This window comes from Haliotis cracherodii, unplaced genomic scaffold (assembly GCF_022045235.1).
Source record: "Haliotis cracherodii isolate W230 unplaced genomic scaffold, xgHalCrac1.p SCAF_26, whole genome shotgun sequence".
In the NCBI taxonomy this organism is placed as follows: domain Eukaryota; kingdom Metazoa; phylum Mollusca; class Gastropoda; order Lepetellida; family Haliotidae; genus Haliotis; species Haliotis cracherodii.
In genome coordinates, this window is record NW_027266282.1 from 4,610,285 (window position 1) to 4,629,183 (window position 18,899).

The 18,899-nt window shown below is 41.3% G+C and overlaps 1 protein-coding gene across 1 annotated transcript; it reads right to left on the minus strand.

The window, feature by feature from the left end:
• Window positions 1-4,647: 4,647 nt before the first annotated feature.
• LOC139473033 (calcium-binding protein 1-like) lies at window positions 4,648-16,357 on the minus strand. Its single transcript, XM_071255546.1, has 6 exons — window positions 16,316-16,357; window positions 11,998-12,056; window positions 11,422-11,570; window positions 8,532-8,696; window positions 6,477-6,523; window positions 4,648-4,764 (listed from the first exon to the last, which is right to left on the minus strand). The coding sequence occupies exons 2-6, from the start codon at window positions 12,048-12,050 to the stop codon at window positions 4,702-4,704; spliced, it is 477 nt and encodes a 158-aa protein (XP_071111647.1). The 5' UTR covers window positions 12,051-12,056; window positions 16,316-16,357; the 3' UTR covers window positions 4,648-4,701.
• Between the last annotated feature and the right edge of the window lie 2,542 nt (window positions 16,358-18,899).

Below are 18,899 nucleotides of genomic sequence, written 5' to 3' on the forward strand. Positions count from 1 at the left end.
TTCCATTCGGGACAACTCGGCTGATTCCGCTACCTACATACCACAGAGAGAGAGAGAGAGAGAGAGAGAGAGAGAGAGAGAGAGAGAGAGAGAGAGAGAGAGTATTGCTTAACGCTTCATCAGTCCCATTCCAGCTCTATTGTCGACAAGCATGCGCGTAGTGAAGCATGCGCATAGTGCGCTGCCATAATAGTCAACTTTTCGGGCGCTATCTAGGGACATTTATAATGTAAGCAAATTTGTTGCATTTTTGCTTTCACTTATAACGCTTATGGGGGCGGTCGGGTAGCCGAGTGGTTAAAACGGTCGCTTGTCACGCCGAAGACCCGGGTTCGATTCCCGACATGGGTACAATGTGTGAAGCCGATTTTTGGTGTCCCCCGCCGTGATATTGCTGGAATATGGCTAATAGGCGTAAAACCATACTCACTCACCATAAAGCGACAAAATCATTTGCATAATATCAAGAAAATCTACTTTAAGCGGACTCCAATGTAGGATTCCGACGATATTATTGTGATCAAACCAAGATATCCTCAAAAACTAATGCAACAAACAAACACATCAATATCGAACTAACTCGACCACAGCAACTGTCACACTGGTCGCCGGGTCAACCTGTAAAGTTACCAAATATCATTAATATCTCTTTTTCCCCACGAGATGATAGAAACATGATATTTGACTCGACTCATGGAATATCCTATTATTTATGTACTTCTTGTGTAGTTGTCTACCGGACAATTATTTCATTACAAATATGAAACCCTTGAAACGTAGATTCTCCCAACCTAACACACAGGGACGGTTCACCATCCTTGTATTTGCGACTTAAAAAAGTAGTTCCGTGTTTGCAACATCTTACAAAATATCAACAAAAGTATCCAAACATATTTTGGGTCACGAAATTTATGATTATATACAAAATAAAATATTCTTGAAAACTACGAGACCGCTATTGGAAGCGAAAGAACACACGCTGACCAAGTAACGAAAATGACGCTTTGCGAAACGGCTCTAGTATGACAAGTGTAATGTTCACTGCAGTGAAAATATCAGTTTCCTCAACTTCAGAAAACTCAGTCTTTCACACTGCAGTATAAAATAACTAGTTCTGACCATCAGCTCTACAGTACTATCGTCTAAGGGTGACACTATTCGCTGTTCAGAAACCTACGATCATGGGTTCAGATTCTTGATTCACTCTGAACTAACTGCAATTCTGTTCAAAGCGGCGCCTCACTGTTCAAAACTCACCCACTCGCCCCCAGTCCTTGATTATTTAAAAGTATTTTGTTACATGACCTTTACCTGGTGTAAGCATAAAATTCACATGCATAACAATGCCCCTTCGATTTGAGATGCGGGGTTAGAATAGACCGCCGGAGACCTATGCCTGTGGATTGTGTGCTCATGATATCAACCGTTGGTTTGTCCGGACAATACTCGATTATTTTCCGATCGGTCGTAGTTTACCCGCACATTGCTGAATGTGGTGCTAACAGACAAACAAACAAACAAGGATCCTGCCTTGTACATTGTCGTGCCTTCTGATGTAGAGGGAACACATCTACAATTTGTGTTTTTTATGTGTCTGATTTCGTGATGTGCAAAGGCCACTATAAGGCATTTGAAAGGTTCGAACAGCACGTTACGTCCTTCACTGGATCTATAGATGAATGCTTTGATGAGTCCATGATTTATTTAACCAATAAATTATCCCATCAAATGTAATGTTTTGTTAACAATATTTCCAGACAGTATGGTATCTCCATGTGGATTCAGGGTTACAATATGTGCTCATCAACGTATGCTTTCGCACTGGGCCACGTACTTAGAGATGCAGGTTAGGGACAAACTCCAGAATGCCCATATCAAGGAAAAACTTCGGGCAGAGTACAAATATAGACTTTAGAAAATCTGGAGTTCAGAGCTGAACGCTCGCAATAAGGTTACAGCCACAAATACTTCTGCTGTACCCGTCCTTTCATACTCTTTTGTTGTTGTTGATTGGACGAAACAAGAAATTCAGGGTATTGACACCCTCACACGAAGAATCATGTCAGACAATAGATCCCACCACCCTCGCTCTTCCCTCAATCGCTTATATTTACCAATCATGATGGGAGGACGTGGTTTGATTAATGTGGAGGCTCTTCATGATAGAATTGTTTTGTGCACTGTTGCACACATTTATTTGTCTGATGATCCTCTTGTGAAGCATATCAGGACTCATGATAAGAACAAGGCATTCCACAATTGTCTTAAACGAGCCAAGGCTGTGGGACATAAACTCAATGTCAGTGTTGATTTTGTTGATGGTTCTGTACTGCTGGACGGTACAGAAATGAGTGTCAACCAGGTGAAGTGCCATAACAAATCGGCCCAGAGAAAATCAGCAACCCTACAGAGTCCTTCGCTTGGATGAGGTCGGCTGGCCTGAAACAGAAGGCTTTCCGTGTGCTGATCAGGACCAGTCACTTCCCACTCGAAACTGTCAATGTGTGATTGTGCATCAAAATGTAAATATGAAATGTAGATTATGTAATAAATTTAATGAGACTGTCCAACACATTGTCAGTGCATGCCCAACTTTGGCACAAACCCAGTATCTTAAGTGACATGATGGGGTGGCTCGATAATTTTATTACCGTCTTCGCCATGCTTGTGGTTTTGACACAGGTCCATCCATGGCACGACCCGGAAATTTGTAGAGGGCGTCATGGAAAATGATGAATACAAAATTCTTCGGAATAGGCCCGTATTCAGCCTCGGACGTTTCCAGGCCAAAACACCTGATCTTGTACTTTTTGATAAATCCAATGAAATTATTTATATTATTGAAGTTTCTGTCCTTTTTGACACCAATGTGATTGACAAGATTCAGAAAAAACATGGCAAATATGCGGACCTCGCTTTCGAAATGTCACGCTTGCATCCCATATAGCAAGTTGTCCGACTCCCCATTGTTCTCGGTGCCTTAGGTTTGGTACATCCCAATCTGTTGACTGACATCGGGAGAGTACCCGGGTCTGTTACCAGGAATACGAGAGAAGTACTCGAATGAATAGTCAATTGTAACGTTCAAAGAGGTGTTTCTGACCCTGAAAGATGATTGGGGTAGTATCCTTTAACATTTGTTCTTCTGTATTGCAACGCAACCTAAACTTTGAAAATATACTCCTCAAAACAAGCTAAAGAACATCCACATTTGAAGGCTGTGTGTTGCAATACCCACCAGCCATGAAAGAACAACTATTGCCATTTGAAACTTATTTTCATTTTAAGGTTTAAACCACAGTGGTTAAGCGCTGTCCATGCCAAACCGGATGTTGGTTGGCATACTACCATTTTCTCGCTGGACAGTAAAAAAAGATTGTTTCACTGAGCACATGGAGCATGATTTAGTCAAGTTTTTAGCCCTTTTACTTAATGATTTGAACTGAATCTAACTTAAATCACGCACCGGATTCCAGACCACAATCGTTTTTGGCGCGATAGGGACAAGTCGAAAACAGCGTTAAAATGACACAATCTTCATACCAGCGTACTTTTGTGTCAGTTGTAGCTTTATTGGGCTATTTTAGGATTTGTATCAATGTATTGCCTTTCTGTGATGTATATATTCCGAGATATTTAACAAAACAATAACTGAACGAGTTGATGGCAGTTGGGTTGACACTGTCTAGGCTGTTGACTGTCGAGATATCTCTTTCGAAAGACGGACAAATAACCTGAGAGCGAAGAATTCACAACCTTACTGAACGTTTTTTCCCCATGACCAATTGGGTATTCACAACTGCGATTACACCAAGATTTGACTTTCCAGGCCTCAAAGTTTTAATCTTTATTATGACGTCGTGTAGATATACTTGGCATCAAAAGACACACGGGTGATGATATTCTCTATTTCTGCTCGGAACATCCCTTGAAGGAAGCATTATTGCATTCTTGGTCTAACATATCTATATTTTGTGGTCGCTACTGCACCTTGGGCATACAGAAATATGCTTTTACGTTGAGTTGACAAGTGGCCATTGTACCATGTGGAGGAATGTAACGTTCGCATCCTGAACATACATCCTGACACAGTCTGGGTACCTTTATGTAGTTTTTTAGCTATAGGACTAGATCATGTATATGTCATGTATTTTATAATTCGAACCGACATGTTGGTGATCTGTGAAGATCCGAGTCGGAAAAGGTCTTCAGCAACCCATGCTTGCTTTAGAATGGCGACTATGCTTTTCATAAGAGGCGACTAACGGGATCGGTTGGTCAGGCTCGCTGACTTGGTTGATGGATGTCATCACATCCCAATTGCGTAGGTAGATGCTCATGATATCAATCATATTATTGTCTGGTCCAGACTCGATTATTTAAAGACCGCCGTCATAGCTGGAATACTGCTGAGTGCGACGTTAACAACAACAAACAAACAAATAATATGTTGGTGTTGATGCTGTCCTTGTGCAGCACTTATATTCATTTCGTTATTTGCCTTCTATACCATTGTAGAGCAGCCATACCACGCATACCAGCCAGCGGTAATTAAGAACATGTTTGTATTTTTAGCACAATTCGAAACATGTTTCGGCCACTGAACTCGTGATTCTGTTAGAAGTTAGAGAACGACAGGGGAAGACGGAAGGCGTTCATCGTTTATTTTGATCCTGGATGAGGCTACAGATAGCGACGTGGTTACACTGCTGTGGTAACACCCTGGGCAGCTTTAGCCTGGAGAATGTACAGGATTGTGAAGAGCTGAAATATAGACGAATGTCGCTTATAAACTCAACACCATGTGAACACAACACGCCGCCACAAAATAATTCAATCCAAAGGATTGCGCCGTTTTTAGCAATATTTCAGCAATATCACCGCAAGGTACGTAATCTGTGTATTCAGGCTGTTTGTTGACAAGGATGGATTGCATGTTAAAAAAACGATTTTTTCAACTGTAGTATCGGATGCATTTGGACAAAACATGATAGACCGAACTGGATATACGAATTCCCCCATCTATCCATTCCTCTGTCGTCTATCCATTCGTCTGTCTATCCATTCCTGTCGTCTATCCATTCGTCTGTCTATCCATTCCCCATCTATCCGTTCGTCTGTCTATCCATTCGTCTGTCTATCCATTCCCCATCTATCCATTCCTCTGTCGTCTATCCATTCCTCTGTCTATCCATTCCTCTGTCGTCTATCCATTCCTCTGTCTATCCATTCCCCCATCTATCCGTTCCTCTGTCTATCCATTCCTCTGTCGTCTATCCATTCCTCTGTGTATCCATTCCCCCATCTATCCGTTCCTTTGTCTATCCATTCCCCCATCTATCCATTCCTTTGTCTATCCATTCCTCTGTCTATCCATCCGACAGTTTCTAGATTCAAAACGCATGTTCGGTTCTCATACAATGTGATTCTGTGATTCTGTGATTCTGTGATTATACTACATGCACCACCTACCTAATACCCACCACGAGTGAGTGAGTGAGTAGGGTTTTACACCACTTTAGCAATATTCCAGCACTATCACGTCGGGGGACACCAGAAGTGGGCTTCACACATTGTACCCATGTCGGGACATCCACACTGGTAATACTTCATAGGCTTTGAACACACTAAACATTACAATTCTTCTACATACCGCTATTTTTAACCAACGAATCACATCACGATCTGCTCCTAGCAAGAGGCACACGGGCGACTGCTCTGACCACTCTTGACGAGGTGAGCAACATGCGGCACAAAACATACACTCGTCATTACTACACCGCATAACGGTCGTATGTATTCACGGGTCAAAGAGTTGGTTGGTTGGATGGTTTGTTGTTTAACGCCGCACTCAGCAATATTCCAGCTATATGACGGCGGTCTGTAAATATTGGAGTCTGGACCAGACATTCCAGTGATTAATATCATGAGCATCGATCCACGCAATTGGGATCGATGACATGGATCAACCAAGTCAGCGAGCCTGACCACCCGATCCCTTTAGTCGCCTTTTACGACAAGCATAGTCACCTTTTACAGCAAGCATGGGTTGCTGAAGACCTATTCTACCCCGGAATCTTCACGGATCCGGGTCAAAGAGAAACATTGTGGATGCACATCCGTGAAATATTGGCGCTGGGATGCAGACACTGAATTCTGTTTGATCATTACATGTCCTGACATAGCCGACGTGTTTATATTTACAACTCATGTTTTATATAACATACAACGTGTATCTATATGAGGCGCCGTTTGACTATTTATTCCCTATTTTATGATATTAATATTTCATTTACTCAGATGTCAATTAAAATATTTAGAAACCCTTAAGAGATATATAAAGCAGATTTTTTTTCAATAATACTAATTGTTATCTAAAAATACATCTGTTTTATTTGTATCTAAAATGGGGAATAAATAGTGAAGCGACGCTTTACATGTCTGTGTTTATGGGTCATACCGAGTTCTCTACCCACCTGGGTGAAATATTGCTCAAACTCATGCTTACTGACGTGACCATCATCTGAAACAATTGATAGCAGGTGACATAATGGAGCATATTCTTGGAAACACATGTACACATACACACACATACGCAGAATATTTGACAGACACACAGACCTACTCATACCCCAAAATACCCACACATACACCCACCCGCCACCCCATACACATAAAGACACAGGCACACAGACACCCCCCACAAACACAGACACATATACACCCACATCCACATACACACACACACACACACGCGCGCGCGCGCACACACACACGCACGCACACACGCGCACACATGCACAGTCACACACACACACACACACACACATATATATAAATATACCACCCCCTTCACACACAGAGACACACAGAAACAGAGAAGGAACCTACAATGCATATACATACATTGCCCCACCTCCCAGACAACAGACACACCCCACCCCCCACCCCCACCCCCACCCCCACACACAGACCTACTCATACCCCAAAATACCCACACATACACCCACCCGCCACCCCATACACACAAAGACACAGGCACACAGACAACCCCCTTCACACACAGAGACACACAGAAACAGAAGGAACCTACAATGCATAAACATACATTGCCCCACCTCCCAGACAACAGACACACCCACACACACCCAAACACCCCCCCCCCCCCCCCCACACACACCCCCCCCCCCCCCCACCCCCCCACCCCACCCCCCTACACACACACACAGACCTACTCATACCCCAAAATACCCACAAAATACCGCCACCCCCATACACATAAAGACACAGGCACACAGACCCCCCCCCCCCCCACACACACAAACACATACACATATACACCCACACACACATATACACCCACACACACATACATACACACGCGCGCGCGCGCACGCACAAACACACACACACACAGTCACACATACGCACGCGCACACACACACACGCACAGTCACACACACACACACATATATATACCACCCCCTTCACACACAGAGACACACAGAAACAGAAGGAACCTACAATGCATGTCCATACATTGCCCCACCTCCCAGACAACACACACACACATATATACACACACACACACGCACACACATACGCACGCGCGCACACACACACACACACACACACACACACTCAGTCACACACACTCAGTCACACACACTCAGTCACACACACACACACACACACCACCCCCTTCATACACAGAGACACACAGAAACAGAAGGAACCTACAATGCATATACATACATTGCCCCCCCCCCCCCCACTGAACAACTTCTGATTCAAACCTGCTTCACAGATATGACCGATTCGCAATATTAATATATTCCTGGAAGTAGAAAGAATCGTATTGGGTGTTTTTTAAATTTCATGTGGAACAAAAATTAATGATGATTTGAGAAGAGACTTTCTCCTTCTAGACGAGTCTTTTAACTCATTTCATTTCAACACGTGGGGAAGAAACCCTTTGAAGAAACTTATTCATATCTTAACAACCGACCCTATAAGCCAGAACCATGACAATTCCGTTTTAAAGTTCAAATTATGTAAGGAAGTGTTTTCCGAAACCGGAAGTGATATACTAGTAATCCATGGTAGAAGTGCTAATATCTATTTTATCAACTAAAATAGAACCAGGTGAATTTAAGATTTAAGGTTTAAGTGCAGTCAGAAAGTATTTCTGAAACCGGAGTTAGACAATTCAAACACTAACAGCTTTGCTGCAAAACGAGCTACAACCATAGACGTTTCAGGTTTATACTAAGGACATCAGGTCTTTGAAAGACATTTAGAAGTGATACACACAAGGAAGAGAATATGTGGATGTCAGCTTCTTTATTCTGAGGAATACACAGGAATGAGTGTTCCTCATAATTCAGAAGTTGCCATTCATATATTCTCTTCCTTGCTAAGAACATGTTTTCCAAACCGCAAATGACATAATAAAAACAAGAATTACTAATAATTTTGTGATAAACTAAGCTAGACTTATGAAAAAGAATAAGAGGCCTGATTTTTCGTACCGTTCTGGTCTATCTTCTTGAAGTAAAGGTTGATGTCGGACGCGGTGATGGCCTTGCTCTTGTCCATGTCCAGTTCAAGGAAGAGGCCTTTGCCGATGACAGAGAGGCCGCCCTGGCTCCCAGAGAAGCGGGTCTGGAATTCTTGTTCACTAACTGAGCCGTCCTCTACAAGTCAGAAAACTTTTATAAAACGGTAATCATGGATACAGATGATGTGGTTGTTACAGCTGAGATAGTTGCCACAGATCAGACACTAACTTCTGAGAAAGTTGCCTCAACGGAGATAGTTGCCCCTGATCAGACACTAACTTCTGAGAAAATTGCCTCAACGGAGATAGTTACCATGGTTGAGGAGTTTGCCCTTACAGAGATATTTGCCATGGTTGAGGAGTTTGTCCTAACGGAGATATTTGCCATGGTTGAGGTGTCTGCCCTAACGGAGATAGTTGCCATGGTTGAGGAGGTTGTCTTAACGGAGATATTTGCCATTTTTGAGGAGTTTGCCCTTACAGAGATATTTGCCATGGTTGAGGAATTTGTCCTAACGGAGATAGTTGCCATGGTTGAGGAATTTGCCCTTACGGAGATATTTGTAATTGTTGAGGAGGTTGTCCTAATGGAGATAGTTGCCATGGTTGACGAGTTTGTCCTAACGGAGATAGTTGCCATGGTTGAGGAATTTGCCCTTACGGAGATATTTGCCATGGTTGAGGAGGTTGTCCTAATGGAGATAGTTGCCATGGTTGAAGAGTTTGTCCTAACGGAGATATTTGCCATGGTTGAGGTGTTTGACCTAACGGAGATAGTTGCCATGGTTGAGGAGGCTGTCTTAACGGAGATAGTTGCCATTGTTGAGGAGTTTGCCCTTACGGAGGTATTTGCCATTGTTGAGGAGTTTGCCCTTACGGAGATATTTGCCATGGTTAAGGAATTTGTCCTTACGGAGATATTTGCCATGGTTGAGGTGTTTGTCCTAACGGAGATAGTTGCCATGGTTGAGGTGTTTGACCTAACGGAGATAGTTGCCATGGTTGAGGAGGTTGTCTTAACGGAGATAGTTGCCATTGTTGAGGTGTTTGCCCTAACGGAGATATTTGCCATTGTTGAGGAGTTTGCCCTTACGGAGATATTTGCCATGGTTGAGGAGTTTGTCCTAACGGAGATATTTGCCATGGTTGAGGTGTCTGCCCTAACGGAGATAGTTGCCATGGTTGAGGAGGTTGTCTTAACGGAGATAGTTGCCATTGTTGAGGAGTTTGCCCTTACGGAGATATTTGCCATTTTTGAGGAGTTTGCCCTTACGGAGATATTTGCCATGGTTGAGGAATTTGTCCTAACGGAGATAGTTGCCATGGTTGAGGTGTTTGTCCTAACGGAGATAGTTGCCATGGTTGAGGTGTTTGCCCTAACAGAGACAGTTGCCATGGTTGACGAGTTTGTCCTAACGGAGATAGTTGCCATGGTTGAGGAATTTGCCCTTACAGAGATATTTGCCATGGTTGAGGAGGTTGTCCTAATGGAGATAGTTGCCATGGTTGAAGAGTTTGTCCTAACGGAGATATTTGCCATGGTTGAGGTGTTTGACCTAACGGAGATAGTTGCCATGGTTGAGGAGGTTGTCTTAACGGAGATAGTTGCCATTGTTGAGGAGTTTGCCCTTACGGAGGTATTTGCCATTGTTGAGGAGTTTGCCCTTACGGAGATATTTGCCATGGTTAAGGAATTTGTCCTAACGGAGATAGTTGCCATGGTTGAGGTGTTTGTCCTAACGGAGATAGTTGCCATGGTTGAGGTGTTTGCCCTAACGGAGACAGTTGCCATGGTTGATGAGTTTGTCCTAACGGAGATAGTTGCCATGGTTGAGGTGTTTGTCCTAACGGAAATAGTTGCCATGATTGAGGTGTTTGCCCTTACGGAGATATTTGCCATGGTTGAGGAGGTTGTCCTAATGGAGATAGTTGCCATGGTTGAAGAGTTTGTCCTAACGGAGATATTTGCCATGGTTGAGGTGTTTGACCTAACGGAGATAGTTGCCATGGTTGAGGAGGTTGTCTTAACGGAGATAGTTGCCATTGTTGAGGAGTTTGCCCTTACGGAGGTATTTGCCATTGTTGAGGAGTTTGCCCTTACGGAGATATTTGCCATGGTTAAGAAAATTGTCCTAACGGAGATAGTTGCCATGGTTGAGGTGTTTGTCCTAACGGAGATAGTTGCCATGGTTGAGGTGTTTGACCTAACGGAGATATTTGCCGTGGTTGAGGAGGTTGTCTTAACGGAGATAGTTGCCATTGTTGAGGAGTTTGCCCTTACGGAGGTATTTGCCATTGTTGAGGAGTTTGTCCTTACGGAGATATTTGCCATGGTTAAGGAATTTGTCTTAACGGAGATAGTTGCCATGGTTGAGGTGTTTGTCCTAACGGAGATAGTTGCCATGGTTGAGGTGTTTGCCCTAACGGAGATAGTTGCCATGGTTGATGAGTTTGTCCTAACGGAGATAGTTGCCATGGCTGAGGAGTTTGCGCTAACGGAAATAGTTGCCATCGTTGAGGAAGTTGTCCTAACGGAGATAGTTGCTATGGCTGAGGAGTTTGTCCTAACGGAGATAGTTGCTATGGCTGAGGAGTTTGTCCTAACGGAAATAGTTGCCATGACTGACCTATTGAGAGTTGCTGTGCCTGAGATAATATTCATGGCTTCGACAGTTGAAGTAACTGAAATAATGGCTTATACGGTTGTATAACGGCTAGTGCTGACATTATATGTATTTGCTAGTGATGTCAGTACATAGCATATAATGGCTAGTCAATAACATCTGACAAGTACTGTTATAACGTCTAACGAAAAGTTACTGTCATACCGACTAATGACAAGTACTGTAATAACTCCTTACTGTTGGCATCGTATTCAGTGAAGATGGAGGACATGTCAGCTTGGTCGAATTTTCCGTCCCCGTTGGTGTCGGAGGTTTTGAAAAGGACATCGACCTGGGCTTTGACGGTGGCCTGGAACTTGGCGACGGCAGCGTCAGTTTTGGCATCGCTGGTGTAGACAAGGTGAAGGTGTTTTTTTTCCAAAATGTGTACACATGAAGCGAGTTTGGGGACAACTGGGATATATATAGTTCGAGACACAAAATTGTTTTCGTAATTTGTCGAATCCGTTCCCTTTTTCCACACAATGTATCATTGTGGAAATGTTGCTAAAGTAACTTGATCGCTTACGAAACTATTAATGGAAATAAGCCATTATTTGAAGGAAACGGGAAATGAAAACCTTTCCCCTTGGAATATGAAATACATTGAATGTAATGTACACTGTGAAACCCCGTTGATCCAGATGTAGCGTGAATACTTAATATTTGAATATATGTAAGTGTATCGGCAGTAATCGTGCGAAAGATGGTGTCTGGATAAACGGGGTCCCGACTCACAAGGTATACACCATGATAATAACCACTAGTCCTCACCCTGCGGCGAGGGCAGAAGCCAGCAGCGGGGCCAGGATCATCAATACCTTCATGGTTGACTGAAACAAGGAATATATAAATAGAGATTATCATACGAAACGAGTGGGAAAAAATTGTATTTCCCGAGCGAGAGCTACATTAATTCATACACGAGTTTTTAAAAATTAGCATGTTAATTTTCCTTTATTACCCATTATTTCTTAATCCGTTTCATGTTCCCTAGTAAACCACAGTGTGACAGTTGTCGAATGGCGTCATGACATCTTCATATATGAGGTCATTTCTGGGGTCATTCCATCGTCATAATATGAATTGAATGACGGCAACAATGCCGTCTTGATAATGTAAGCAATTCACTGGTGCGCGTCAAGGGAAATTTGCACTAGTGAACTACGAATTTTATAAATTCGGTTATTTTAAACCTGTTGGGGAATAAAAAAAATACGAGGTTAAGCTTAAAAGGCATATAAACCATGACACATGTAATGGGATCGGGTGGATTTCAAACAATGTGTAAACGTGTTAGGAGCTCTTCAAACAAAATGTACACGTGTTAGGAACTCTTCAAACAAGACGTAAACGTTTTGGATCTCTTCAAAACAAAGTCTAAACTGTTACGATCTCTTCAAACAAGACGTAAACGTTTTGGATCTCTTCAAAACAAAGTCTAAACTGTTACGATCTCTTCAAACAAGACGTAAACGTGTTAGGATCTCTTCAAACAAAGTCTTAACTGTTAGGATCTCTTCAAACAAGATGTAAACTGTTAGGATCTCTTCAAACAAGACGTAAACGTGTTTGGATCTCTTCACACAAAATGTAAACATGTTTGGAGCTCTTCACACAAAGTGTAAACGTGTTAGGATCTCTTCAAACAAGATGGAAACGTGTTAGGAACTTTTCAAACAAGATGTAAACGTGTAAGGATCTCTTCAAACAAGATGGAAACGTGTTAGGAAGTCTTCAAACAGGATGTAAACGTGTTAGGAGTTCTTCAAAAAATGTGTAAACGAGTTAGGAGCGCTTCAAACAGGCCGTAAATGTGTTAGGAAGTCTTCAAACAAAGTGTAAACTGTTAGGAGCTCTTCAAACAAGGTGTAAACGTGCTAGGATCTCTTCAAACAAGACGTAAACGCATTAGGAGTTCTTCAAACAAGATGTAAACGTGTTAGGAGCTCTTCACACAAAGTGTAAACTGTCGGAAACTCTTCATAAAATGTGTAAATGTGTTAGGAGCTCTTCAAAAATGTGTAAACGAGTTAGGAGCTCTTTAAACAAGATGTAAAGGTATTAGGAGCTCTTCAAACAGGACGTAAAAGTGTTAGGATCTCTTCAAACAAAGTGTAAACTGTTAGGATCTTTTCAAAGAAGGTTTTTTTCAGTTAGGAGTTCTTCAAACAAGATGAAAACGTGTTAGGAGCTCTTCACACAAAGTGTAAACTGTTAGGATCTCTTCAAAGAAGGTGTTTACAGTTAGGAGTTCTTCAAACAAGATGAAAACGTGTTAGGAGCTTTTCAAACAAGATGATAACGTGTTAGGAGCTCTTCAAACAGGACGTAAACGTGTTAGGAGCTCTTCAAACAAAGTGTAAACTGTTAGGAACGCTTCAAACAAGGTGTTTACAGTTAGGAGTTCTTCAAACAAGATGAAAACGTGTTAGGATCTCTTCACACAAGATGTAAACGTGTTAGGAAGTCTTCAAACAAGACGTAAACGTGTTAAGAACTCTTCAAACAAGATGTAAACGTGTTAGGATCTCTTCACACAAGATGTAAACGTGTTAGGAAGTCTTCAAACAAAATGTAAACGTGTTAAGAACTCTTCAAACAAGATGTAAACGTGTTAGGAACTCTTCAAACAAGATGTAAACGTGTTAGGAACTCTTAAAACAAGGTGTTTACAGTTAGGAGTTCTTCAAACAAGATGTAAATGTGTTAGGAACTCTTCAAACAAGATATTAACGTGTTAGGATCTCTTCACACAAGATGTAAACGTGTTAGGAAGTCTTCAAACAAGACGTAAACGTGTTAAGAACTCTTCAAACAAGATTTAAACGTGGTAGGAACTCTTCAAACAAGATGTAAACGTGTTAGGAGCTCTTCAAAAAATGTGTAAACGAGTTAGGAGCGCTTCAAACAGGCCGTAAATGTGTTAGGAAGTCTTCAAACAAAGTGTAAACTGTTAGGAGCTCTTCAAACAAGGTGTAAACGTGCTAGGATCTCTTCAAACAAGACGTAAACGCATTAGGAGTTCTTCAAACAAGATGTAAACGTGTTAGGAGCTCTTCACACAAAGTGTAAACTGACGGAAACTCTTCATAAAATGTGTAAATGTGTTAGGAGCTCTTCAAAAATGTGTAAACGAGTTAGGAGCTCTTTAAACAAGATGTAAAGGTATTAGGAGCTCTTCAAACAGGACGTAAAAGTGTTAGGATCTCTTCAAACAAAGTGTAAACTGTTAGGATCTTTTCAAAGAAGGTTTTTTTCAGTTAGGAGTTCTTCAAACAAGATGAAAACGTGTTAGGAGCTCTTCACACAAAGTGTAAACTGTTAGGATCTCTTCAAAGAAGGTGTTTACAGTTAGGAGTTCTTCAAACAAGATGAAAACGTGTTAGGAGCTTTTCAAACAAGATGATAACGTGTTAGGAGCTCTTCAAACAGGACGTAAACGTGTTAGGAGCTCTTCAAACAAAGTGTAAACTGTTAGGAACGCTTCAAACAAGGTGTTTACAGTTAGGAGTTCTTCAAACAAGATGAAAACGTGTTAGGATCTCTTCACACAAGATGTAAACGTGTTAGGAAGTCTTCAAACAAGACGTAAACGTGTTAAGAACTCTTCAAACAAGATGTAAACGTGTTAGGATCTCTTCACACAAGATGTAAACGTGTTAGGAAGTCTTCAAACAAAATGTAAACGTGTTAAGAACTCTTCAAACAAGATGTAAACGTGTTAGGAACTCTTCAAACAAGATGTAAACGTGTTAGGAACTCTTAAAACAAGGTGTTTACAGTTAGGAGTTCTTCAAACAAGATGTAAATGTGTTAGGAACTCTTCAAACAAGATATTAACGTGTTAGGATCTCTTCACACAAGATGTAAACGTGTTAGGAAGTCTTCAAACAAGACGTAAACGTGTTAAGAACTCTTCAAACAAGATGTAAACGTGGTAGGAACTCTTCAAACAAGATGTAAACGTGTTAGGAGCTCTTCAAACAACATGTAAACGTATTAGGAACTCTTCAAACAAGGTTTTTACAGTCAGGAGTTCTTCAAACAAGATGTAAACGTGTTAGGAAGTCTTCAAACAAGACGTAAACGTGTTAAGAACTCTTCAAACAAGATGTAAACGTGTTAGGATCTCTTCACACAAGATGTAAACGTGTTAGGAAGTCTTCAAACAAGACGTAAACGCGTTAAGAACTCTTCAAACAAGATTTAAACGTGTTAGGAACTCTTCAAACAAGATGTAAACGTGTTAGGAACTTTTCAAACAAGATGCTTTAGGAATGCTTGGTGAGGTAAATAATAACCAATACATTTTATTGCGTCTTTCCATACGTAATTTCATCGCCCATGGACAATTGCTGTACAGAGGCAGGTCGATCAGTCGTTACTCCCAACTGCTCAGTACCCGCGCCTTTACATGGGAGGTAATTACACATACATCTGAACATGAATTCAAAGGATTATGGTGGATTGTATCACTCATGATAAGTGTTTTTTAACTGCCTTTTCATTATTTTTATTTAACGCGACATTTAGCAATATTCCAGCTATATGACGTCGCTATGTTAATAATCTGATCAGTATTATGAGCAACGGTCCATGACCACGGAGTACGGTGAACGTGACGCAACGAGCCACGTCACCAAGCCGGAGCACCCGTACCATTATGTCATCTCACCCGTGAAGATTAGGGTTAGAATAGGTCTTCAGCTACCCATGCTTGTCGTAAGAGGCGACTATATATGCTTGTCGTGAGAGGCGACTAACGGGATCGGTGGTCAAGCTCGCTGACTTGGTTGATGCATGTCATCGTGTGCCATTTGCGTAGATCGATGCTCATGGTATCAGTCACTGGATCGTCTGGTCCAGACTCAATTAATTCAGACCGCCGTCATATAGTTGGAATATTGCTGAATGTGGCGTTAAACAACAAACAAACAAATATTAGGTAATCTGTTACGACAAGCATACTTTGTACGGCTTATTCCAACCAGGAATTTACACAGGGTTGTAATTTACTAACATTTACTTCAAAAAATTGTGTATATCACGGTATGTCATCAGATCAGAAGAGCTGAAAAATTGACCTCACCTTGGAATCGGAACAGAGAAAGTGGGAAGAGCACTGAAGCTCCCAGGTGTTAAATAGATAACGGAGATACAACATGTAGCTCACCTGGATTGCCGTATCTAAAAAACTTGGAATAAATTCTGATTGTTTAGCTGAATGGGCAGGACACCTCGCGTTTTCAGTTATAGATCAACATTTCTTCATTACGATAAATGAACTATGAGACGAACCATTCTTAACAAATGAATATACCCACACCTAGGACGTGTCCAAGTAACGAGCGTACACATTTCCTTTCGTTATCTAACATACCCTTAAGTAATTAGAGCCACTGGTACGAAATCATTTATTGGGTTTCATTTAATTTAAGCGTAGAAATGTGAACGTAGAAATGTAAGCGTAGAAATGTAAGCGTAGAAATGCATGTTTACTGCAGTGAGTGAGGTTATTCGACACATTTTGCAATATTCAATGAATTATATACCTGAGGTGACACGATCATTCAAAACTTCTCATTATATTCCAGTCACTCTATTCCACATAACCCTTTCACGTGTTATAAAGTTATTATTTCGCATCTCATAAATTAAATTTCTTTCTACTGAGTGCGAAATCGATTTCACTTGAAGCGATCGTAAAGTCTCCATCATCACCACCAGCCCTTGGCTGGTTGGGGGAGGTCGGAGCTACGAATGTCTTAGGCGTTCACTACCTTGTTGAAAGCAGATATTTAGCTGAAAAACCAAGAATCAGTATCTGGACGAATCAAGGATTCGAACCCTAGACCCTGAACGGGAGCAACTTGGTACAGAAATAACTGAGACCGGGCCACCCATGCAGATGTCGGCTCCAGAGAGACAGACAGAAGGTTAACATGTGGTAATAACCATATGCCATGTCCATAATCTGCCACATGACCCTTCGGGACATCCACACTTGTTTGTTTCTTATCTTACAAAGGCTTGCGGTAACTGTCATCTATCACTGAAAAATATCTTGAAGCTCACCTGGAAAAGCCGTGTTACGTGCGTGAAGCATTTTGAGATCAAATTTGGCTTTTTTTTTCTACGGCAATTAATTTGCATATTATGACAGATGAACTAACAAGGTACACAGAACAGTACGACCTATCAAAGCGTCAATAGAATTACCCACCATAAGTATGACTAGGAACACATACAATGAGGAATCACAAGGACCACCCACATTGGTGGTCAGTAGGACCACCGAACATTGGTGTTATTAGAACCAGCGACCATTAGCATCATTAGGATGACCCACAAGTAGTACCACCAGGAACAGCATCATGCCCTAGTGTAAAATTATACCCGAACCACGGCCTGGCTGTCTTGATGAATGATGATACCCTTACCATGAGCCTATCGCCTGGTGCGTAATTTACCCAAACCATAGCCTGGCTGCCATATCATGATTTTGCCAAACCCAAAGGATTCCATTTATAAACTCAATGATACGTGTGTTTAAATCTTTAAGGAATGGGAAATGTGATCAGCTAACGCACTAGACCATAATGAATGCGAAAGATGGTGGCCTATCTTCCCGAAGCAAGTGAATTAACTGACTTTAAAAGTCCCACCCTTGACAAACTATGGAGTTATATTTTGGCGGGACTAACGAGTTTAACATATTCAAATCAAAATCGCGTAACGAAATCGACATATGGTTCGTAAACCATATAAAAGAATAGTCGCTGGTAAACTGCAGATATTTTGCAAATCTTTTCAATGTTTTTAATTAAGGTGATCTAATGGACTTCGCGAAGTTAGATCCTTTATATTTACCAAAAAAATAATTTTGATTATCAGTCAGATCGTCTTGACTCGCCGCCATTTTGCTTACAGCAATGCTAATGATATGAGAGGTGGAATCTGATTGGTCAAGGGATATAACTCGTAATAGCCACTGGTGGCGTTACGATCGAGCCCAGAAATTCTAACTGCAGTAGAAATTCAGCCACACGGATTCAGTGTAGTTATTCACAAATCTTTTCATTTTATTGAAAATATAACAAACACACTCAGATTGAGAACTTTGATAGAGATGAAGAATATTTATCTGTGACTGTTGTCACATCCTTTCAGTTTCAGAAGTACACACATCTCCTTCTTGAATATCTTGAGTGCTATCCTGTTATATCCCAATATATGGTATAAATCACTTAATCCTTTATACTTGAATAAACCTCACTAGTATATAATGTGGAGGTCCAGCGCCTTCCGCGGAAGGCGCCCTATGAATATTCATGAGCCTATTGTTATGCTAATAGACATGCATGACGTCTCAATGAGAACGGCGTCATTAGGCATGCATGTTAAGAATGTCAAGAACGCGGCCTTTGTTAAAATGTCATGGTTGAAGAATTCTTTAGGAATCCCAGATATGTGGAATGTAGTCAGGGTTGGTATCTTCACATGAATAAACCAGAATGAATGGATGAATATTGTTTTACGACGCATCAGCAATTTTCCAGCTATTCACGGCAAGAACCAGTTAAAAATTTCAAATATTATTAATAAAGAACAACCATAAAAGTATGATATCAAAGATAATAAACCAGATCCAATCATTTTAAATGTTAATTATA